This window comes from Pyrgilauda ruficollis, unplaced genomic scaffold, assembly GCF_017590135.1.
Source record: "Pyrgilauda ruficollis isolate IOZ18807 unplaced genomic scaffold, ASM1759013v1 scaffold179, whole genome shotgun sequence".
NCBI lineage: Eukaryota > Metazoa > Chordata > Aves > Passeriformes > Passeridae > Pyrgilauda > Pyrgilauda ruficollis.
Window position 1 is genome coordinate 404,287 of NW_024516875.1, and position 23,998 is coordinate 428,284.

Here is a 23,998-nt window from a genome sequence, read left to right on the forward strand (position 1 = left end):
ATAAAAAAAAAAAAGGTTGTCTTTTAGCCTGAACCCGAGAAGGGTGAAGGATCCCTGGCCGGGGTTGCCAAGGAGATGGGCAGTGTCCGCCGGCCTGTCTGCCCTCACAGCCGCGGCGTGGGGGGGTCCGTCCGTCCGTCTATCCGTCCATCCCCTGGCGGCGCCCGCAGCGCCGGCCCCCGCCACGGTGGGGCGCAGCGCGGAGGGTGGCGATGCTGCGGAGTCCCTACGCGGTCCCTGCCTATCCTACTTGTCGGGGCGGCAGCGAGCCGAGCCGCTCTGCCACGCCGGGCAGCGCCGCACACCCCGCCAGTAGGCACCACTCGCGGCAGGGGCAGGGGCAGGGGCAGGGACCGGCTCCCCGCCGCCCGAGCACGCCCTCCCCGGGGCGGCGGGGCACGAGGGCAGCCGCGGGGGCGGCTCTGTCCCCGGCCCGCCCCGGCACCGCCCCCGCCGCGGGAGCCCCGGCGAATCAGCGGGGCGCTGTCAGGGCGTCAGCGCCGGCGGCTCCGCGCGGCCGGCCCTGAGCGCGTCCCTTATCGCAGACAGGCACCGGGGATCGCATCATTATCATGGGCACTGTTTGCTTTTCGCGGCGCTGCTGTTTGCTTTTCGCTCTCGCCTGGGCCGGCAGGTTGGCGGGAGGCAACGGGGGCGCAGGTAAGAAGAGGGGGCTCCGCCGCAGTGCCGCCTTCCCCAGGCGCGGGCGGCGCGCAACCGCGACCCCGGGGGGACCGTGTCTGTCCGCCCTCCTCTGCCCGCTGTACGGTATTCAGAGGGAGGTAAATTCTCGCTGCTCGTAGCGCCGAGGGTTTTGGAAGTTGCGGTGGGGACGCGTTTTCTCGCGTGTTTGACACAGCCGGAGCCGAGGGATTTCTGCAGGGAGAGATGGGGAAGAAAAAGTTACTTTCCTTGAGTGCCTACGAGATAAGTATGTGCTGAGCCCTGGAGACTCCGCAGAGCAAGCGTTGACTGGGGTATCTTCACAGGTTTTCCTTGTCTGCGCATTAACCCAAAGACCTGGTGTTTTTAACACGGGCGCTCGTATCAGTTTAATAGCTCTAATTATACTTTGCTTCGGTGTATAAAAAAACATACCAAAAATCGAACACCCCCTCAATCCTATCTGCTTCGGAATGTTGCGAGCCCCAAGTGATTTCTGAAAGTAAATGTATGCAGGTTTTGAAGTTGTGCGAGGAGAAATCTTTTAAGGTGAAGTACGAGCGGGGACAGGCATGGGGGGAAGGGAGGGGGGGAGGGTGTGGAAAAAAATCCCTGTTCCTCGGATAGTGTTTAAAAGTAACAAAATTAACGAAGTCAGCCTAGAAGTTCTTAAAGTCCCAGTAATGCAGTGTGAGATGTGGAGCAGGGCAGGGGCTCATACTTGGTTTTGCCCTTTCATTTGACTCATTGGCATTCACGCCTGACTCCCAGGCATCCTCTGGTTGCTGTGAAATGTCCCCCTTGGCTCAATGCAGTTTTAATTTTTGACGGCATTATAAAGAGTGCAGCTGTCACTTTTGCTGATCTTGATGGGAGATGGATGCCGGTTTAATGACTCGAAAGTATGAACCAAAGCATTAAAAAAACCGCACAGAAAACCCCCCAAAAACTTCTTTTCTCTTTGTGCTTGACTGAATCTGTGCCTGATTTGGGCAACACCTAAGCTAAGACACGTAAATCATGGCTAGATCTGAATTGGCTCAGCGGTAAAAATAAACGAACGGACAACATAGAAGGCAACAGATTACAGCAGCTCTGCCTTAGTCTGGAAAATTACGACGCTCGGTGTTCTGTTCCCCTCTTTCACCTCTACAACAATAACAATACAGAGTCCAGGCGATTCTCTCTCTGGGATTCCAGAGGTGCCCCGCGGGGCCGCCCCGGTCTGTACCTCTCAGAGAAGTTCTCTGCTGTGTGCCATGCTACAATGTCTGCTTATTCTCCCCTCTTTAAATAGCCCCCTCCTGTTCCCGGTGACTTTGAAGGACCCGTGTGTTATCACTGGAGATGGCTGAGTGAGCACTTCTGAAACAATTAGCGTTAGGATTTCAAGTTAACAATAAAACTGTTTTCACTTTAGTGCACCTTTTGGAGGATCTGTTAATCTAATTGGCATGAAACCAACTGCACATGCCTCTCGCTGGATGCCCGTCTGCCTCCCTCCGCAGCACCCCTGTCTCCTCGGTACTTCCTGACCATAAAGCAGGGGCTGTGCTCTGTGCAGCTCTGCGGGTCCCTCTCCGGCTGCCTGCCCGTGTCCTCCCGGGAGCCCCAGATGTGGCTGTGGCGTGAGGCGGGGAGGAGCCCCCTGCGAGGTGCGGGACTGACACCGCGGCCGCGCTGACGGCCCGGCCCGCCCGCTGGGCGCGGTGGCATCGCCGCTCTCGCGTCGGAAGCTGCGGATGCTGGTGTGCCCGGGGAGCGGCTGTGGGCGGTGCGGGACCGGGGCAGCTTAGGCAGGGCTGTAAGTGTTCCCGTGTTCCCAGCACACCCCATCCCGGAATAGGTCGGAGTGGTTTGTGTTTTTTTTCCCCCATGCTCACCTCATTAACATTCCCACGACTACCAGATCTCAACTCTGTCTCATCCTCCTCTCTCCCCTTCCTCTTTAAGTCTGGGGGAGAGAACGAATGGCCGTCGCTGAAATGTTTGTAAAGGCTTCCTACTCTGAAAACAAGAAAAGCGGTCTGGGTCCCCCCTTTCAGAGTCGGGCGTACCCAGTAAGGCACCCACCCGAGCAGGGGCCGGGACGGCTGCTGGCACTCTTTTCCCCTAAATGAGTGTTAGTCCAAGTAGATGGTGTTATTGCAGGTTGCTTTCCTTCACTCTACCGAGTTTCATATGGTCTTCCATTTATTTATTTTTTTGTTTCTCAGTAAAAAGTATTAATGTGGTTTTGCTGTTCAAATATTTTTTTTTCCATTCCCCCACCAGCACAGTTTATTTAAACTAGGGTCTGTCTTTATAAATTAGGAAAATCTCTGTGCTAGAACATGCAAGTGGTCTTTTTTTTTTTCCTCTTACATGTAATTTAAGCATTCTCTTGTTTTATTAAGATGTGGGTCTCTAGTACCAGACTTAAACAGCAGAAGCTAATTTCTAGTGTCTAAGTATTTTATTAATAGTGCAGAAATGTGAGACCGAGTCCCTCCAGTTCCTTGGACCAGTGCTTATAACGGATTTGAGGAGAAGATCACGTTGTCTGGTTTAGTTATTTGTCCTAAAATGTTCTCATTTCCAGCATGACACTGGGAACGCAGGCAGGCAGACAGCTTCAAGGGGAGTATCTATCCCTGGTGTTTTGTGCCTCAGGTCTCCCTTCTTATCTGTCCCCTTGGGGTTCCTTCTGTGCTTCCAGATGTTGACGAGTGCGCAGAAGCTACGGATGACTGTCACATCGACGCAATTTGTCAAAACACACCAAAATCCTACAAATGCATCTGCAAGCCAGGCTACAAAGGGGAAGGGAAGCAGTGTGAAGGTAAGGACAGATCGGCTCCTCTCCTGTCTGTTCTCCCCTCCCTTCTTTTATTTGTTTGCTCTTTGAAAGCTTTTGTAAATAGCTGAATTCCTGAAACGATTAATGAAGATTTACAGCTGCTTAACCTCAAATCTGGGTGTTTATTTGCAAACATCCCCCTGCTGCTTTTGCTAATTGTCCGGCACCGCAAATGTTGTGCCCGCCAACCTGCTCTTAAGAGTAAAATGAAAAAGGGGATGTGAGGGGTTGGCGTTCTCTGGTAGCACCAGCTCCTCCTGGGCAGCGGTGGGCCTGCTGCCGCTGGGGCTGGAAGCGCCGCGCCGAACACGTGGGTGTGGCCCGGGGATAGAATGGGCCGGGCCGGGCCGGGCCCCTGGCCAGCTCCTCAGCCGACAGCGGAGGAAAAGGACTCGCCATTGTTTTTCCCAGACAAGTTACAGAAGGTATTTTTCTGTACCAACTCAGACAGGACGCTGAAGTTTGATTTGCTTTGACACTCTACATGTGTCATGATTGTATAGTTCTAATCCTTGGAACATTATTTTAAAAGTAAGCGTTTCAGATACTGTGCTTATAACAGACTTGAAAAAACTACTTTACTTCTCTGTGTCCTCACATCAGTCTTGTAACTGAAAAAGATCTAGCAGGTTTTATTAGGCTCTAGGTACACTCATATTTTGGATTTTATGCACTTCATCATGTCTATTGAGTCTCAGTGGAGGGATTCTCTGGTGAAAAGAACAATTATTGTAATCACAACAGAATGCCTTACAAATAAAAGATGCAAGATTGTTACTTTTCCCCACTTGTAGATACTTAGTAGGTATAATATTTTCCTTCCAAGTTTCTCTCATTCTGCAGCAGAATGCAGCTTTCTAAAAAATGTCTATAGCCCCATCCATTCAAAAGATTGAAGACCTAGAAATTAATTTGGTCTAGAAAAATTTGAAACCACATATTATTCTCCATGGACCTCCAGAATGTTTGTTCAAGTGCCCTCTGAAAGCATTTCTATGGTTGTCATATTTTTCTGTCTTGGGCTTAAATTGACAAATTCTGATTGTCTGCCTTTTGGTGCTCTAGCATCTCTGAGCGGCTGTTCCTCTGGAAGCTGGATTTTCTTTCTTGCAAGCAGGATAATCATTCAGCACCAGTTCTTTCTTATTCATCCCTTCCAGGGAAGGAGCTACAGAACTCTGCAAAAATGTACTCGAGGTCACAGCTGTGGAGGTTACAGCATTCCCAGCATTGGTACTTATTGTATTGGTTTTCTTCATTAAAAGTTTCCTTATGCTTTAAGTATTCATAGTTTAGTTGTTGAGCTCTGTTTAGCTCTGTAGACATGGCTTATATTCATGCTTGTCTAATACACATATATCTCTGTCTGACTTGCCTGGCTCAGTAAGAAAAAACCCAAAAATCCCAAACTCAGTAAGTAGTAAAAAACAAGAGTGATCCTTGTAATGATGTACAGAATAATGGAACATCTGTGTCTGATATCAAACTCATATCTAATAGAATTTAGATATCTGACAAGCCTGATGAACAAACTGGGGAAGACTGCAAAACTGCATGGATGTTCAGCATTAGTCAGGTAACATAAGCTGTCTAAACCAGATGTTACTGTGCATGATATTTAACTTCTTTTCCTACAATATTTTGTTAACAGTTCTAAAGATTTTGCATTGCTTCCATGTCTTAAATTGGTAATTAATACCAAATTTTGGTAGAAGCAGAAAGCTTCAGAAAGGGTCAGTGGCAGGTTTAAGATCTGCCTCAGGCCTGCTGTACATGGAGAGTGGGTTTATTTTGCATCTTGATGTTAAATATTCAAAACCTATGGAAATAAACAGACTAGCTTAATTGATGGGTATTTAGTATTCTGTCACAAGACAACAGTGATCAGCTGTTAGAAGTTATCTTATAAGATAAAAGTGACTATTAACAAAGATGAAACCCACTGGATTGTTTTTGTTGTGCTAAAACCAAAACTGGGTCATTAAATAATTCTTTTCTTGATTTTAAAGCCCAGTCGTTATAACTGGGCTTTTCAAAATAAGCCGTTTGATCAGTGAAACTAGTTACCTGTGAGAAAAAGATTTTGTACAGATAATGAGCCTCTTTAGCTAAGTTTGTAGAAATCTACCAGTGTTGCTTCATGTGTGAAGAACATTGATTATATCACAGCTAACTCACTTATAGCCCAGGCTCTCTCATACAATCAGATTTTACTAAACAAGTAGAATTGCCATTCATACAGTACAGTGAGCTTAAAGACATTATGCTGTCAAATTCATTCTGATAAATTTTAGTGAGCTACCAGTTTAGGTTGTATTGAGGCACAGCAATTAATTTAGAAATGTGCATGTTTGTTTATTTTAAATGGTAGTCTTAAATACTGCTTTTGTTCACTGAAAATCCGTTCTAGAGTAAGGGGTAGAGTATGTGAAGTAACATTTTTTGGATGATTCTGAGGAGCACATATTTGTACAAATGCGTCCAGTATATCAATACGTATTTGTGTACTCTTGTGAAGTTATTTATAATTTTCCTAAACAATGGGATCCTTAGACCAATGCAGTAAATGTGGAGCCCAGCCACTTTGCTCAGGGTTTGCTGTTGTGAGCTGAAGGGTAGAGAGAAGTACATACGACACAAATACTCCTTTAAGGACATGTGGAGAACTCTAGCAGCAATTACAATGAAACATTCTCCTGACAGTTTGTTAAGTTTCCTCAGTAGGGAATTTCTTTCTGAACTTTGATTTTCTCTCAATTTGTCTTTTTTGGCTTGGGTTTCTCCAGAGTTGATGAAGATTAAGGATGAATTTTCAGTTCACAGATCTTTTTTTTTTTTTTTTTCTGGCTAGCTTTCTTGCCTGAACCACTTGACCTGTTTCTTTCCACAGAGCGCAGTTGTTTCTCCAGACAGAAGAGTTCCTCATTCTTCTTGTATCCTGTCTTCTGCTTCACCCTGTATGCTTCAGTTGACCTTTTTTCTTTCTTTAGTCAGGTATCTGTTACGCTTTGTAAAGCCTCATGGTCAGCATTGCCATTATATTTTCCTATATCATGTAATATATCTATATCCCTTGAACACAAATTCTCTAGCTGGCATTTTCATAGGACAGAATAATGTGTCCAACCCAGATAATCTTTAAAAAATAAAGTTTAAAAAATAGTTCTCTATTTCTTGTCAATATACAAAATCCATTTATTCAGAATTAATTAATTTACTTGCCCTGGCACACCTCCTGTTACCTAAGAAGTCTTCCCCATTGTGATTTTAGTCAGGATCTGAAATGCAGTGGGCTGGATTCAGCTACAGGCATGATCTTTCATGATCCATAGGACTTTGTCCTTACCTTCTCAGCATTGAATTTTGGCTTCCTCACAGGTTGGTATCTCAACAAAATTGTGTCAAAGCAATGGAAATTCCAGAAAGTTCAAAAGTATTCCAGGTCCTGGGGTTCCTTATGCTTTGACAGAGCATTCCTCATCTCCGATGCAATGTTGTGTGTTTGCAGTTGTAGGATATTCTGTCATTTAAAGGTGTAGGAAGGGCTTTAGCTCTCAAACCCAGCTGTTTGGGGTCTTACCTTATCCTACTTCTCTGACTAGTCCAAACTCTCATGCCATTAATGGTTAAAATAGTCTGTATAGCTGTTGTATGCCCCTTTTATATCCAGTTAGTGTTAAGTTTATTTTATAGGTTGATTTTTTTCCTTAGCCTACTTTTTATTCTCAATGGGACTGTAATTTCAGTGAGTTGCTCTAGCTGTTGTTTTTTTCCTTTTGGATTATACCTTACATGTAGGACCCTTAAGACCTGTTTATTGGGACCTGTTACTTCTGAATTGTTAAACTCTACTCGGTACTTTCCCATATTGACTGAGATTTTCCTCTTGGAACATTTTTTTTCTACTATCTTTCATGGTATTTTCAGACTTCTGCTTCAGTTCTTTTAATAATTGATCTCATACCATTGTTACAATGTTTCTTGAACTTTTTGTGCAGAAGAGAAGTGTTCACAATTTTCAGCTGGACTTTTTTCTTTTTTTTTTTTTTTTTAATTCTCCTGTGAAGCTTCATCATGTTGTTGATGGATTTCTTGCTGAAGGCAGCATACACATGCTGTGGCAAATTGTGCTGGTAGAGTCTGCCCTGAGAGGGTGTTTTTCAGATTTCTGCTCACGTTGGAAATTTGTGCTATGGCAGCAGCAGTTCTGCTTGACTGCTAGGTGAGTGGGATTGTGCAGTTCTAGAGATTTAAGTTGGTCACATGTTCATGTATTTGTAGTCTTTTTCTTAATGTAAATAATCATTCTAGATAAATAGGCAGGTGATGGTGATAATTTGCAATGAGGGCTTTTATTCTTGATTGCCCCAGTGGCGGCACCTCACTTGGTTTTAAGCATAGTACAATCTCAAAATAAGATAAACCATTCCTGCCTCAATCACAGGTATATTCAGCCTCTGAATATGTCCATTTGGAAACACAGACCAATTGCCCCTTCTCACCAGTCATTATCATCTTCAGTAGTTTTGTGGATGTGAAGCCAAGTTTCTACTTGCACCTGTTTGTTAGATCTGTTTTTAATGGATTTTAAGTAAATCTTAGCAATTGGAAAAACATCTCATCACTTTCATTTAAATAATAATGATTGACTCTCCAGGCTTGACTTAATACTCCTCTTATAATTTCAATCTTGTTGACCTGTTTTACTTTTCATTTTCTTAAGAAGCTGGTTTCACTCGTTGGGTTTTCATTTTATTATGGTCTTTGAAATACCTGTTGTGTTCTTCTCATGCTCTTCAAAAGTGAATCCAAATATTGTGACAGGGCTGCTCTGAATCAATCAACTTGGAAACACAGAACCTTCCAGACTTCTCATTTCCCAGCTCCCAGTCCAGTATCTCATACAAGAGCCTCCTTTTGTCTGCAGGGATAAGTAAGTAAGGCACTTCTGGATATTCTTTAAGTGAAACAATGATCCCATTTCTTTTAAGAGCTCCATGGGGTCCCATCAATCCACTCTCAGCAATTCTTTCTTAAGTGAGTCATCTTCACCAATGATGTCCTGGGAGAGCTGGGACACTGCTGGATGTCCTTTGGTTTCTGAAACTCTAGCATCTTGATGGTTGCACAACTCTAGTGCGCTTAGACTTTTTCTGTCTGTCTCTGCAGAATAACAGTGATGTCACTGAACAAGGCAGCTTAAGTGACTTCTTCCTGATTGATGATTCTTCCAATTGCAGTAGAAGGTGAATTAATACTTTCAAGGACTCCCTTGGTCAACCTGAATGAGGTCTGCAGTGGATACTAGGTGCTGAAGCTGCTGTGCTTTCTGGGGTTACAGTACCTTGACAGATGGTGCTCATGCCACGTGTTGAAGTTCATGTCACCCTCCCCTAAGGCCATGCTCCAGATGAGACCTGGTGCTCCAGGTTTGTGCTGCTGGGTTTGTGAGGCTGGCTTGCAGCAGCCCATCTGAGCACAGAGAAGCACACTCTGCCACCTCCAAATTTTATGGGGATTTCTACTCCAGGGTCAAATCTTCCTTCCCAGTTTGATTCACACAGATTGTGGCTTTACTCTGAATGAGATTCTGTGCTGATTTCACTGAAAGCAGCTTTCACAACGAAGCAGTACATATTGTCAAAAAATGAAGGAGAGAGAATATAAACTAGCTTCTTTGATTTGAGCTGGTAACTGCTTTTTTATTTCCTCTTATTGGGTAGATTGATGCATTTCATTTGGTTTAGGCTGATAAAAGTGTTCACAGAGCTGAATTCTGAGACCTTCTATATATCTGCTTTTTTCTTTCTCCTTTTTTGTTGTAATTGTCTGGTACTATTTAATACTTAGTTCTGACTTGTGAGTTTTCTAACTTGCATCAGGGAATTTTCGTGGGGGATGGAGAAGTGGAAAAATAGCTGCAAGTAAGAAAATACTCCTGAGAACATTCTGTATTAAATAGGAATTTTATTACAGCCTAAGTGAATTAACAGCTTATGATAACTTTTTTATTTTTCCTCCTTCATGCTGCTTTCTGTTCAGTGAATAGGGCTTTTGTTTTGGTCCGAGTTGAGCCTTTATTTTATTTATTTATTTATTTATTCAAATTGCTTTAGTTTCCCAACTTTGTTCAGTAGTTCATCTACTAAAACCAGAATATCCCTTAGCTGGGCTGACATGCCCTGTATAACTGCTCCCAGGGCCATCAGTCCCCATTTGTCACGAACCCTCTTGTTTTCTCCTCTCCCTTTTCTTCCTTACTCTGTCCTACCTCTCAGAGCTGCTTTTTGACGGCCCATAAGGCTGCTTCAGTGAACAGCTCCCCTGGTGGTCTGCTTTGGAAATCTTCCATTTTGACTTAAAAAAAGAACATTCACTCCAACTGTTTTTTTCCTCTCCAGAATGCTTCTTGGATACAAATATCACTATATTTTGCATAAACAAACGCCATCTCATATGAAATATGGGCCTTATTCTTCAGCAGCATTACATGTAATTCTCAATTTGGAAAAAAATGAGGGTTTTTTTCCAAGGACACTTCTCTAAATAGTTGATAAGCTCCCTGTCTGCTGGATGGTCTATGCGTACTCTGGGAATTTATTTATAAAATTTCATCAGGCCCAACAGTTGCTAAGCTGCAGAACCCAGGGTGGCCTCCTGGGGTGATGTAAACTTGGTATTTACAAGGAACTTCTTTCCACCCAGATACACAATGTAAATTAACTGCCAGGAAAATTATAAAGAAATGAAGGAGCATAAATAAAATGTACTAAGCTCAATAGGTCTGTCCTTCTTTTGTCTTAATGTGTTTTATATCTGCCAGAAACTACCCAGTTTTCCTTGTTTTCCCACCCATCACCTTTACTTCTAGTGCAGTCCTCTTTCCTTGCAGTCGTTTTTATGTTGTGTACTCTGTTACTCAGCTGTCTTTTAGCCTTGTCATTTCCCTCCTGCAAATCCCACTTCTCTTTTGTTCTTTTCTCATGTATTTTCAATTATTTCATGTAGCTTTCCTTCTCCTGTCCTCTTAGTGGCTTGCTGCAGTTACAGCAACGTTGTTCTGAGAGCTAGTGTCCCACAGTAAGACCTCTGGGCTGGGAGAACTGGCAGCTCTAAGTGCCCCTTACTGGTCCTTTCCCTTGGGTTTTGTCTTTAAGTCAAAACAGCTCCTACCAGCTCTCTTTTCTTGCTTTTTCTCCCTTTTCTCCACCTCTTTCCTGGCCCCCATCAGCAGCTCAGAGCTCACCTGTTCCTCAGCACATTCCCTGCTGTTTCCACCTCCTGCAGAGCCATGGCTCTTCTCTCAGTGGCTGGCTGGAAAAACGTATTTGCCTGTCTGATTGCCATCATTTATTAGCTCCCCTTTGGTTGTGGGCACTGTCTTCATGTGTGTCTTCACTGCACTGCTGAAATACACATTCTTTGTTTTGAGGCTGATGCAGGGCATGGTCAGGGAGCCTCTGCTGAGATGATGGCAGAGGATGAGTTAGGGAATGTGACCTACTGCTGCTCCCTTGCCCAAAAAAGATGCATTAATCCTGCTTCTGTCTCCTCTGCATTTGAGCCAGGTAGCATCCACTCTATTCATTAGCATCCATGCTGGCAGAACACTGTGAAGTAATGGGAATCATGGATGGTGGATACCTGAGGATGGTGGGTACAGCCCCTGTACCCATGGCACCAGCCCCAGGCTGTTCTAGCCCAGGATAGCTGTGAGCCTTAAATACAGGGCAGGTTTGGCCAACCTCAGGCAGTCCTGGGATGGAGGATGTATGGCAGGAATCTGTAGGGAAAACACGCATGGAGTCTGGTGGCAAAAGGAGTAGTACTCCCTCTGCACTGATTTAGGAAGCTCCTTTTCCTTGATGGTGCTCTTTTTCTTTCACACAAGGGTAATTGATGGACACTATTCTGTGAAGAATATCACTGAAATAATATCCCCAAAATGCCCTGCAAGCATTTCTGCACTGAAAAGCCGATTAACTGGGATATAGAGGCTGAGACTCATGGCAGGGTGAGTGATGGTGGTGAATAAGGTGGTGGTGGTGAATAAGGTGAACAGATTTCCTAATCTGGTTTAGTTTCTGGAGCCATTGTGGTGTGAAACTACAGCATAAGGTTGAAAAAAACCACCTATCAAGAAGGATGTTTTGGAAACTTCAGCTGCCTAAATTTCAGCAGATGCCTGTTGAGCTTTGGATTTATTATATTCTTGAGGGAGGGGAAGGGGTTAATGAATTTTTAGATGGCTAATTTTTTTTTGGTAAATTTTCAGCTGTAATTTGACCATCTTGTTCTGTCCTGAGAAATCTCTTGAAAGGTAACTCCCTGACACCTTATTAGAAACAAAATCTGCCAGTATTAAATCTGTTGAAGCAGTAGAGGGAGTTTTTTGGGTTTTTTTTAAACATAGCAAAGCAGGGATTTTCCCATATAATCCCTTTAGAAAAAAAAAAAGCTAACTTCCTGGGTTTTTTCCTTAGTTTGTTTTAGCATATATATATTAATATTAAATTTCAGCTGAAAAAAATTATGTACTTTAAAGCAGATACCTGCAGGAAAAAAAATGTAGTTCATACATAAATGTTTGGCAGAGTTACAAGAAACTGAAGATAGGGTCTGACAGACCCCCTTGAAATTTCAAGAGTTTTCTACACATTTAAGATGCTGAGCAAAAGGAATACCCTTACATTACAGTTGGAAGAATTTTTTTGTTCAAGTGCCATGAATCACCAGAGTGCTCAAGCCTGTGCTTAATCTCAAGAAACTGTTACCTTTTAAAGTAATAATGTTTAAGTGCTTTATTAAATTGAAGCTGCTGCCTTATTTTATGTTGCAGTGCTGCTTTTCTGGAGCCTGTTGAAGGTCACAGTTTTTCTTTCAGTGACCAAGGAATTAAAAAAAAATCTGGATCATTTAAAAGGTAATTTAAGGCCTTGATCTTGCACATGCTTTAGACCTAAACTTAGTGAAGTTTGTTTGGTGCTGTAGGACTCATAGACAACTTATCAAATTCAAGACCATGCTTTCACAGCTATTGACAATGTTTTGCAGTACAGCCACCAAAGAACCAGAAATATTAAATAGACAACTTTCAGATTGTTCTGATTCCTACAGTAAATATTTTAAGCAGATGAGCTGTTATCTCAGAGAATATAAAAGCCACTTTTCATTTACTCTCTCAGGGTGAGGATACTCAGCTTCATACTGTCCTTCCCATGCCTTAATCTGCATGAACTGCTGTCAGTCCTTACATTTAACATCATGCTCAGAGAGCATAAAAATATAACTGAGGGAAAAAAAACCCAAGAGCAATGCATAATACCATTTTGGTGATTATTAATGTTGTTGGAGGGAATGGTGCTGCTGCAGAAGGGGCTTCAGAGAAGGGGTACCTCTGCAGAAATAGGTATTTGTTGGACATATCATTGCTGAAAATACTACAGGACGTTACTGCCATGCATCCTAGTTGTTGATGTTGTAAGAGGGGAACTGCACTGAAAGGCACTGAAGTGCCTTTCTTCTGATTTCATTATCTGGAAGCAGAGGTCACATTCAGAATTTTATTCTCCGTGTTGTAGTGGAAAAAGGGGTTGAAGTTAGTGGGGTATTTGCTTTGCTGAATAAGCAGGCTAGGTAATGCATATCTAAATTGTTTGGCAGCACATGCACAGAAGGAATTAGATATCTGACTTCATACCTCTAGAGATGTCAGTGTCTCTACCAAGCAGAGTTGTGCCTTTATTCTTTTTGCATATTTCTGTTTGCAGAACTTTGTTGGAAAAGGATTCCGTAAAACCTGTGACTTGGAGGCATGCCAATGTTTTTCTCTAATTATGAAGCACCAAAGGTCAACTTTATTTAGAAATTTCCATTTTTTTCCTTATGCATTCCAACCTGTCTAAAGATGCATGCGATCAAAGCTCCTCTTTGCATCTCCTTTCTCCCCCCCACCACTTTTCTCTTAAAGCAGCCCCAATTCTTGCTTGCACAGTGGTGGAGTTCACCTGATCTTTAGTGCAGGTCTTGGTACAGCACCCTTTGCAGAGACAGGTGCTCTGAACGGTTCACTCCTGCTCTTGATTTGGGATTTTCCCCAGGGCTCTGGTGGTGGCTTTGTGTGCGTGGGCACACTGGGGAAAGGCAGCCTCCTTTGGTTGCACTGCAGACCCAACCCAAAACCCTGAGGGAGGCTAACTGCATTTGGCTGCTAGAGGGCAGACACAAGTGGAACCCGCTGGCTTTTGCTTGGCTCGAATTCCTAAGGAAACAATTTTACCTCTATTCAGATGGGAGTGTGCAGATGTATTGAGAGCGCAAGAAACAGATGAGGGAAGGAGGGCTGCCAGGATTTCTCTGACCTGTGACTGTTTTGCTGTAAGAATGAGACGAGGAATGGGTATAAGAGAGAGACAGACAACCTCAGCTTGTTGTCTGGAAATAAAAACCTGAATACTAAAATGCTTTGGTTTGATATAGTCTGTTTCATTAGGTATAGAATGTTTCACTTTGTGAAAATGGCAGCAGCTTATTCTGTATACACACAGTTTTACATTTAAGGAGATTATGACTTCAGAATGGAAGAGCTTTTATAATAACAGTTTTCTCAAAAGCTTTAACAGTGGAAACAACCCCATCAAATTGTTTATAGTATAATTGTTTACTAGGAAGATACTTTTTTGTAATATGGGTAAACTCTTAAGTTGTCACTTAAGTTTTGTATTAACAGTCACATCTAGATGTATATGAAATGTATTTCTCTTCTTGATCCTTCTGGCACTTTGCATCCTTTCACTGTCTGTTTTGAATTTTTTTTTTTTTTAATCTTTTTCTTGAGGGAAGTGCAAGAACTGCATTATAAAATATATCTGTTGACTGCATCACATGTGGTCTTATGGAGCAAAACCCAAAAGCTTTGGCTTTTATTCTAAATAGGAAATACACAGAAATCTATTCAGGATAGCAACAGCAGTAGCATTAATTTTCTAGAACAGCTTAATGATGCATTTTACCTTGAGTTAATACAGAAATTTCCAATGCACATTTCTGAGTTCTTTCACTGGACTTTGCTGCACAAAACCAAAAAAGAGTTACTAGAAAAGAGTTACCAGAATATGTTCCTGTTTCCTTATGCTGAAAGGCTCTTAATGATGTCCATGAATACTGATGTTATGATTAGGTACTAGTCATAATTTTGAAGTGTTTTTAAGTATTCTGATAGTCTCTATGGAAGGCAACAGGTAGCTGCTGTAGCCTGCTCCACAGCATCAGTCTTTATCCTGAGTAGGATAACATAATACAATTTCCTGAGTAAGCCAGAGTCTGGACTCAAGGGATGGGGGAACATGCTCTGGAAGGACCAGCATGTTTTCCTTAATGCTGCCATTCGCTGAGAAAGCCCGTGTTTGTGGCTGTGAGAACACCTCAGTGGTCCTGTTTGCACACAGCATTTTCTGTCTGATGGGAAGGACAGCCTGTTGTCTTTAAAACTGTGATTTATTTGGGTGCTTCGGGGAGTTGTGAAGAGTCCAAAAGGCAGGTGAAATGTTTGAGTGTGAATGCACCCAGAGGGTCCTGCTGGAGAAGGGCTCTGGCACAGCCAGGCAGAGGCATGTGGGGGAGGCTCTCATGCTCTCAGGCATACAGCCTTCATTTGCTCACCCCATTTGGCTTGAACTTGCTAAAATAACATGATCTTGAAGATTGGACCTTGCATGAAGAATTTCAGTCTTTGAACAAGCTGTGGAAATGGGAAAAATGGGAAATGGAAGATGAGGTGGGAATGTTTTAAAAGCCCATTTATGTAAGTAGTACAAATCATAGTTTACTTCTACCTCTATCTGTCAAGTACACACACAGCATCTATGCTTAAGGCTATGCCAAATATGAGCACAACTATCAGAAATCAGCACAAAAGTCAGAAATACGCCTCTGGGAAGTTTAGTGCATATTCTTATTATTGATATTTAGAAAATTAAGGAAGGAAGCATAATAGAAACAAATTTTATAGAACTGCAGAGTTTGTATTTTATATTTTGTTTCTTCAACTATTAACATATTGTTCCACTGAAACCTAGTTTACCAAGAGTTTCTTCTTCAATAAACTTTATGATCAACAAGGAAGTAAAAAAAACTTAAGGGAAATAAATACATATCTTCTGGTCTGTATTAGTCACTGACACAGTCTTTTCTATTATAGTATTTGAAGGAGGAGGGATTGCTTTAAATGCTTCAACCCATTTAACCTTAATTGCTTGGTTTTAATAGACATTTGCTAACTAAAGGAACCAAATTATAGCTTGAATTAGGCCTTACTAATCTTAATTAAAAGCTCTACTTTATAATCGGAAACAGCCTATGCTTCAAACAGTAAGCCTTTCTTAAATGGCTTACTTTAAAATACTAAGGCCCTTTTGCTAATAATTGTTTAGACTGAATAGAGGTAACCATTATTTTCCTTATATTGCACTTAATTAAAAATATCTCCTCCCTGTGGTTTTGTGCAGTCTGCTGGCTGTTAAATTGTTTGACTGGTGGGGGTGGGATTACTTTACTTTTCCTGTGGTAATTTGAAAACATGGTTCTGCCTTTGTTTTAAAAGTTTTCTGGGGTCGCAAGTTACAAGACTAACATGTGAATCAATACAAACATTCACTTCCTGCTTTTGTCTGTCCTCAGGCAAACGCTTGTCAGTCACTTACAACCATTAATAATACACTCTATAATTATTTTAGTTCAACATTTAAATTGGGCTCAGGCACTTTATTATAGTCTCTGAACTCCTTCAGAGACCTAAATTTCAGAATAAATCAAGTCTTTTGTATTGGGAGGGGTGCAGGCCCTGGCTCTGTCTGTTGAGCATTTGGGGTATTAACAGACGTCCTGTGCTTTTTCAGGGCTGTCTGAAGAGGACAGAGGGTGGATTTCATCTTTCCAAAGATGGATCTCAGTAGTAGAGATCAGCCCATTTAAACCATTTTCTTTGCTTTCCCTTTATATTTGAGGGAGAGAAATTTCCTTCATTCAGTTTGCCTTGCATTATTGGAGGCAAAAAGAGGTCAGATAAATCATGTCCTGGAAATAAGACTGTTCTTTCTGATACAGATGTGGGCATCTACAAAGTTTGGTGAGGTGTATCAGGGCAGAGAGCCTGCAGCTGTGAGATTCAAATTCCATTGAAATTAATGAAGAATATTCGGTACTTGTGCTTTGAATTTAACCAGGACATGGTATTTTTAAGCTGCCATATTATCACTGGATCATGATGAAATTCATCCCCCCAGACTCAGTTTTATCTTTTTAATTATTTAATTTTTTTTCTTAGTGCATTCTTCTCAGGAAGCACTGCTAGACTGTGTGATAATACCTTTATTTAATTTGCAATGCTTTTAATTCCATAGCTGAATCACCTACTTGCACAAACTAAACACAAATTAAAAGTCCTTTATATGCTAAGTCTACTCAACCCCTATATGCATGTGAGAGACAATTCCATAAAAAGTCACTTGTGCCAGTTATGGAGATATACAGATTTTCTTGAATGTCAGTTTTGTTTGCCTAATTATCAGATCTCTGGAAATGACCTAAAGCATTTTTTAGAATTTCTCCTTGTTGTCCAGTTAGTTTCCTGTTCTGTGCTGATGGAATATACAAAGATTTTTAAATTATACCTAGTACAGGAAGGCAAAAGCAGGACTCTTTACAGTGGATGCAAATAATCTGGTCTATACTTATGTGTATTTATATTTTAATGTCAAAAGTGTGTAAGCTGGCCAGACCAAGTTTGACTAAAAATCTGTCTGGCCTGATGTGCACTCTCTGACAGTAGCCAACAGTGGATGCTTACAGTAGATTATAAAAAATGCAGCTAGAGACTTAAAGACCTCCTGAGCCAGAAGTTTCATTCAAATCACTGTGTTTAATGATATCTTCAGAAACTAGGAATAGAAAATACGTATGTTTGCTTCTCCAGGTGTTCTTCAAAGCTCACAGGGGTAGACAGGTGATTAGCTGTGCTCAGAATGCTGGCAAAGAATTGTGCAGGAACAGGTAATTGTGTACACCTGTCTCTTTGCAATCTCCATCTAATGTGGCTTAACAGGAACCTCACACTGTGTTTCCCTACATGGGCAAACCCTACAAACCCGAGTTTTTGGCTTGGCAATTAACAGTGTCTTCAGAAGGACAGTGTCTTCAAAAGTGCCTTCACACTTTTCTGAAAATGAGACTTCATTAAGGAGAGTCTCAAGTCAGTTGTGAAAAATTAATAGGTACTTTGAAAAGCTTGACCTGGATGTTTGACCAAACTTCAGATGGCTGCACTGTTAAATCAGGTGCCGTGGATACACACCCATAACCCAATTATTTCATTTTTGAGCCTTTTACTGAGACTGAAGTCCTGTATTATTTATGGGTGAGTTAACTAGTCAGGCCTTGCAGCCCTCTTTTCAGTGGATAACCAAGGATGTCATAATGTGTTCTCTCCTGGACTTCTGTTTCTGTATCTCAGAAATACTGTGAATATACACCAGAGACTGTGCTAAAATAGGGGTTATCTGGAAAGATGGGAAGAAGGAAGAAGCATGTAGAATTAATGAAGAACATTTCAAGTGACATCTCAAATGTCTAATTTTATGTTGGATGTACTGTCCAATTAAACAAAAAAAAAAAAAATTAACCCAAGCTGTTTATTGGGTTGTTAATCGAGACTTTAGGCAAGACATTTCTGCATTTTGCTTATCTCTGCAAAATAAAATAACATTGTTGTGGAAGGCATCTCATAAGAAATCATCTACAAGAGAGTATTGGAAATAGGTCTACAACGCTAAGCAATTATTTATATAACCTTAGTCACTTTTATCTCTCTGCTGTTGGGGAAGAGGTCAGTGCAGTTGTAGAGCTTGGCTTTCTGTGGTGCATTCTGTCAAAAACAGATTATTTGAATACTGCGCAGAAGCTGTAGGCATTCTTTGGTTCTCTCTACCTAACATTCTCCCCAACATAATGAAAAAATAAATTGCTTTAAATTCGCAAAGGAAGATTTCCAGGCTATGAATATGAGCACTCTTCAGTTTGCAGCAAATGCCCATGTTATTGTTCCTGTATCTGCAATTTCATCCTTTTTTCATTTAATAGTGTTAATGGAAGCTGTGTATGCTTTCTAGTACAGGATATTTGAACAGTGGAGCCAAACTGTCTGATTTCATGGCAAAGCTGAAATTGCATCCGTTTGCCCTATCTCCATTTCTTGTCCAAACATCAGATGTGAGCTTATAAATGAAAATACTTGGTGATTCACAAGTCAGCAATGTTTTTCGGATTTGAATGTTAAATTTTGTCCTTAGCATTTTTCCTGGACTTTCCTCACTATTAAACTGGTGTTTGTACAGCATGGCCTGGCCTCATCTAACCCTCACTTACCTCATGTCCAGGAAAGATGAGTATGTAACTTCATTAATTCCTGTTCTGGTATTGCTTTCTTTTCTAGTTGCCAAACAGTCCAGGAAATGTTTTGAGAGTCTGGAAAGGGTAATGAAGATGGAAAAGCCAGTGGGTTGCCTGCTACTGTTCATTATCTGTACATTTATGTCCCTGTTGGACAATGGCTGCACATCCACAGGTCAAAAACCAAGGCTGCTTACCATTGTTTATTAAATTTTCTCTGTGATTATTTGTCTCTGGTGATAAATAGGGCTCTGGTTCACAAGACTTAATTTCTGCATGGCCTTTTCAAAGACTGAGGAGAGCCTACATCAAAACTGATGAACTCTCTTTGTGAATAAAGTTTTAGAACTGTCAGCATGTATCAGTAGGGTTGGGTTCTCTGTTTCAGGAATAAAAATAGCTGGAACCAAAAAATTGCATAAATGTGGTATTTGTTTGAGAATAAAACACTTTCACATTCATCAACTACAGCAACATCTAGGGCTTCTTTTTGATACTGGCCAGGTCCATGCTTTCAAAAAAAATGGAAAACATTCAGTCCGTACATCCAAGCAAAACTGTGTGGCAGGTACTTTACACACTGTGGAGACAGAATTGTTGTTAAGAAGCTGAGAGAGGCTGTGCCAGAATTCTGAGTTGTGCAGCAATATTGCCAACTGTTTTAGCATCTTGAAAATAGCTCCATATTTTGTGATGGTACAGTCCTGATGGAGAAAGCTTTTAGAGCTGTGAAATGTTTCAGGCAGTTCTTTTGTGTGCTCACATTTAGGGTATCATCATCATTATCACAGGTTTAGTAAGGTTTAACTTAATGGAAGTGAGATGCTAAAACACAAATCTGTAACAAGCCTAAATTTTCATTACAAGAACAAAAAGTGACTTGATCATCTTAAACTCTTGAATAGTAACAAAATTTGTAGCCTAGTAACTTCTGTACCTTCTCGATGATGCACAGAACTGAAAGATGGTGGACAAAAATGAGTGTAAGCTTTTTTGCAAGACTATTTCAGATTTTTTTAAAAAAAGGTATTGTAAATATTTGATTATTTCTATTCAGTTTAGTCTTCTCAGATTTTTTGAAGTGAATTTATCAAGTACATAAATGAGCCATGTAAATGGCTTAGTGTAGGGCCATCTCAACTAATTTTACTGTTTATTTCCTAAAAATACCCACAGCTCTGCAATAGACTCCTGGGCAAAATTAACACCACTCTCCTGAAAACTTAAACTAAATACAAATCATTCATCTATATCTAAGCTGGAGCACTGAAATATTTTTTAAGAAACAGCTTCTTAACACCATAGAAAAGATAAAAAAAGTAAGAAATTCTCAGTACTATCTCCTAGATAAAAAGAAATGTAATGTGAAATTATTAATATTGGAAATCAGGCAATGTGCTAGTATTAATAGATTACTCTTACCAGAGGTACTTTGGAGTCTTAATTACCATGAGTGTAAGGGACTTCTTTTTCATTGAGTTTTACTGAATGAGCAATACTCTAATTTTTCAGAGCATTTCAGCATTTCACACGTTTCAGGTGTGTTACAACCTTTTTACCATTATTTACACCCTGCTAGACCAGATGAAAGCTTCTCTAGGTAGGAAAACTATTTACAGCAAAACCAAGCATAATGATTCTAAACCAAAGAAAGATTTGTGTTTTGATGAACCAAATTACCACCCAGCCAGCTGCAGTTTAATGGGTGAGGAGTTACAGCCTTTATCCTTGTGGATGACTGAGAGTGACACTCCTTGTGGGTTTACTATTGTCTGCAAACCAAAATGCTGAGAGGCCTTCAGATCATCAAGGATGTTGATTGGGAATGGTATGAATTTGTCTGTACTCAGGGAACAGGTGGCAAAATAGGGGGCAGTGTTGGTTTCTGGAGCTTCATAAGTATTGGGTCTGGCAGGGAACACAAGTTCATGGTTTCCCTGTGGATCATATTTAGAAGTATCCACACAACTTCAGTAAATGTTGAAATGAAAGGCAGCCCTGAACTGGTGATTCCCTCATTGCAGGGCATACCAGCAGTGTAAGGTAGAGCTGCTCTGCTCACAGACAGATTACTTGTGTGGGACTGTCCTGCCAGGTTTTGTAGGCTGGCAAAATTAATATCTGATATGCATCTTGCACAGAGATTTGACCAAGTGATACAGGATGACAGGAAGCCCTGTATTTTACAAATCTTGCATGGTATAAATCACATTATATTCCCCAAGTGGTTAACCAGCACAGCAGAGTAGTTTTCAGCCAGGAGTCTGCAGTAGCCCAAGGAGTACTGCTAAAGTACAGGTGGGGAAAACAGTTTGAAAAGGTAAACCTGCTGTCAGAAGATGAAAATTTGCTAAAGGAGTGTTTCTACTTCTGCTGGAAAACATACTAGTTCCTTGTATCCAGGAAGGTTGAAAACCTCTGCTCTGCAGCCTCCCGTGCTTTTTGTGGTCTTGGCTTTTTCAGACTGAAACTGACTGCCAGGGACTAAGGAGGCATGTGCTCTATGATACCAAGAAATCTTCCATTTGGCAGTGCACAATCTGCCACTGACTCGTTCTGAAATGGGCAAGGAGCAGCCTTCTGTTCCCCTACATGAAGGGCCAAATAAAAAAAGTTAATATCCATTCACTGATAGGTAATAAAGAAATTTAATTCAGAATTGAAGGCTGGAATTTTTTTCCCTTTATCAGTGGACAGACATTTAGAAATGAAATGCAAGTAAGGTTGGGGATAAACAATCTGAGAATGAGATGCCTGCAGAGTCTGGGAAAAAAAGTAGGTGAATTATATCTGTATCAATGAGCTAATTCCTACTTGAAACATTCTTCTCAAAATTGATAGGTGCGTATTTGAATTTAAAGATCTAGGAACAACCTCCTGCCGTGACTTACTGAAATAATTATCATTAGGATGCATACACACGCACACCAGCAGTGTCAGTACAGAAATACTCTCCCATGAGATGGCCAAGAACTTTGAAGATTTGCTGTAGAATCAAACATTTCCCATTATATTAAAAGAGGGAATTGGGGTGCAAATGGCTGTGATTTAGAAGTGGTGAGAAAAAATGCTGTAAAATGTCATGTTTCACATTCATAACAGCTTGCGAACAGGAAACCTCTCTGCTTGAGCTTGTTGGGCATGGCAGCTACTAAATAAAGACAGACTCTAAAACTGTTACATACTCTGCAGGTATCGGTCTTTATTTGGGTATCTCACTTGAGCTTCAAAGCACTTGCAGACAATCTGTTTAAATATCAATTCAGAAAAATGTCAGGCTGCTCCAAGCTCTAATCAAGGGTTCAAGATGCTGAATGCAGCATTACAATAATTTTGGGTTTATCTAGGAAAAAAAAAAAAAATCTATTTACTATAAATGAAGCTGGAATGGGCCCAAATAAGTTTCCATTGTGCTAGTCAAGATGACAAATGTCACATAGGGGTAATGCTCAGATACATTAGTAGAACATAAAATATTCCCTAGGGAAAGTACTCTGCTTAATTATTTTTTTCCCATTAATGATTCTGGCTCTCCAAAGGTTTCAGGCATGCAAAAGGTACTGTAGGTAAAAAGCTCTGTAAAACTCCAATGTTAATGCAGTAGGAAGACTTGCCAATTAAGCACTCAGAAACTCTGTAAAGTGCTAAGTGAAGAGTGTTCCATACCACTTGTTTGATCTCCTCCCCATTCCTGCTGCTGGGGTGTTATGTATGCCACCATAAAGAGTATGTAGGTGGCTGGCAAGTGACACCAAATACGTGCAGAGCCTCAGCTTTCAGTTTGTAAATTACCTTTTCTCTAATATTTTTGCATATTTCTTACTTCACTGTACTTCAGTGATAACTTTCCAGTGGCAAGGTACATGTGGACTGAGCCAGGAATACCTGCCTTGAACTTCAGGCATTCTCAGAGAAGGAATCAAAGGAGTAGGTTCTTGTGTCTGTTGTCACTTTGATTGGCATATCGTCCAGCCACTAAAAATGTTCTTTCCACTCTTCGAACTCAGAGTTTAAATGAGGGAAATGTGCAGGAAACAGAACAGTGACAGGAAATGGAGGAAGGGAAGGTGAATTTAAGAAAAATATAAGGAAGGGAGTCTCCAGACACCATATTTCTTATTGATGAATGAAGAATGGGATGGTTATTCACCAAAAATGTGAGATATAATCATTCAGCTACTGCAGAACTTTTGCATTTTCATAATCTATTGCCTTGTTTCTTTTACCAATGTATTAGCTAAGTCAGCTGAAGTCAGCTTACTGCACTGGGTGCTTGATACTCTCCAATCACTTGTGTCTTTAAATGTGACTCTTTAATTCTCTTTGTATGATGCACAATATTTGAAGATCATTAACTAAAACTTGAAAAGTAGCAAGTGCTAAGCACATCTACGTTTTCTATAGCTGATAAAAACAGTTCACTTACTTCATCTCCTCCTTAGAGAAGGCCTCATGTCTGAAAGCTGGTTTTCCCCAACCAGTGAGGGTGACTCCTGTAAGGCCACCTTTACTCTATGTGGCTTGAAAATTTGATTCATAGGAAAAAAAAATTACAGACGCAGGACAAAATAGGGATCATTAATAGCTGTCTCTGTGCTTTCTTTTAAATTATAAGTTAATAATTGTGGTTAGGGAAAAATTTATTAAACAATATTAAAATAATACTAAATTTTAAAAAGTCATATCTACAGGCAGTGATAAATGTGATATCTCATCTGTCTTTCAGACATATCCTAAATGCTTTTAGGCAAGAGAGTTCTAAATCTGAAACTGTTCACACTTTAAAAATGTGTGTGTTGTTTAACCAGCAGGACATACCTTTACATGGTTTGGTTTGCATTCCATTTCTCCCCACTTCTTTCAGACAATACTTGAGCAAGAGATAAAGCATGATGAACTTTGTGTTTAGCCATCACAGAAGGAAAGGAAACAAAACTGTTTATCTAGTTTCTGGAAACTAGATAAAATGGCTTCCAGAAAAGCAGCACAACAATACCACAGATTGTATCCAAATCATGTCCACTAAACTGGCATGGCCTTTTCATTTTATTG

The 23,998-nt window shown here is 41.0% G+C and overlaps 1 protein-coding gene across 1 annotated transcript in view; it reads left to right on the forward strand.

Annotated features, from left to right (window-relative positions):
• Positions 1–572: 572 nt before the first annotated feature.
• SCUBE1 (signal peptide, CUB domain and EGF like domain containing 1) overlaps positions 573–23,998 on the forward strand; it is a 188,325-nt gene continuing 164,899 nt past the window's right edge. The window contains exons 1-2 of the mRNA XM_041464335.1: positions 573–660; positions 3,362–3,484. Coding sequence (XP_041320269.1) covers positions 573–660; positions 3,362–3,484 — 211 coding nt within the window. The remainder of the gene's footprint in view (positions 661–3,361; positions 3,485–23,998) is intronic.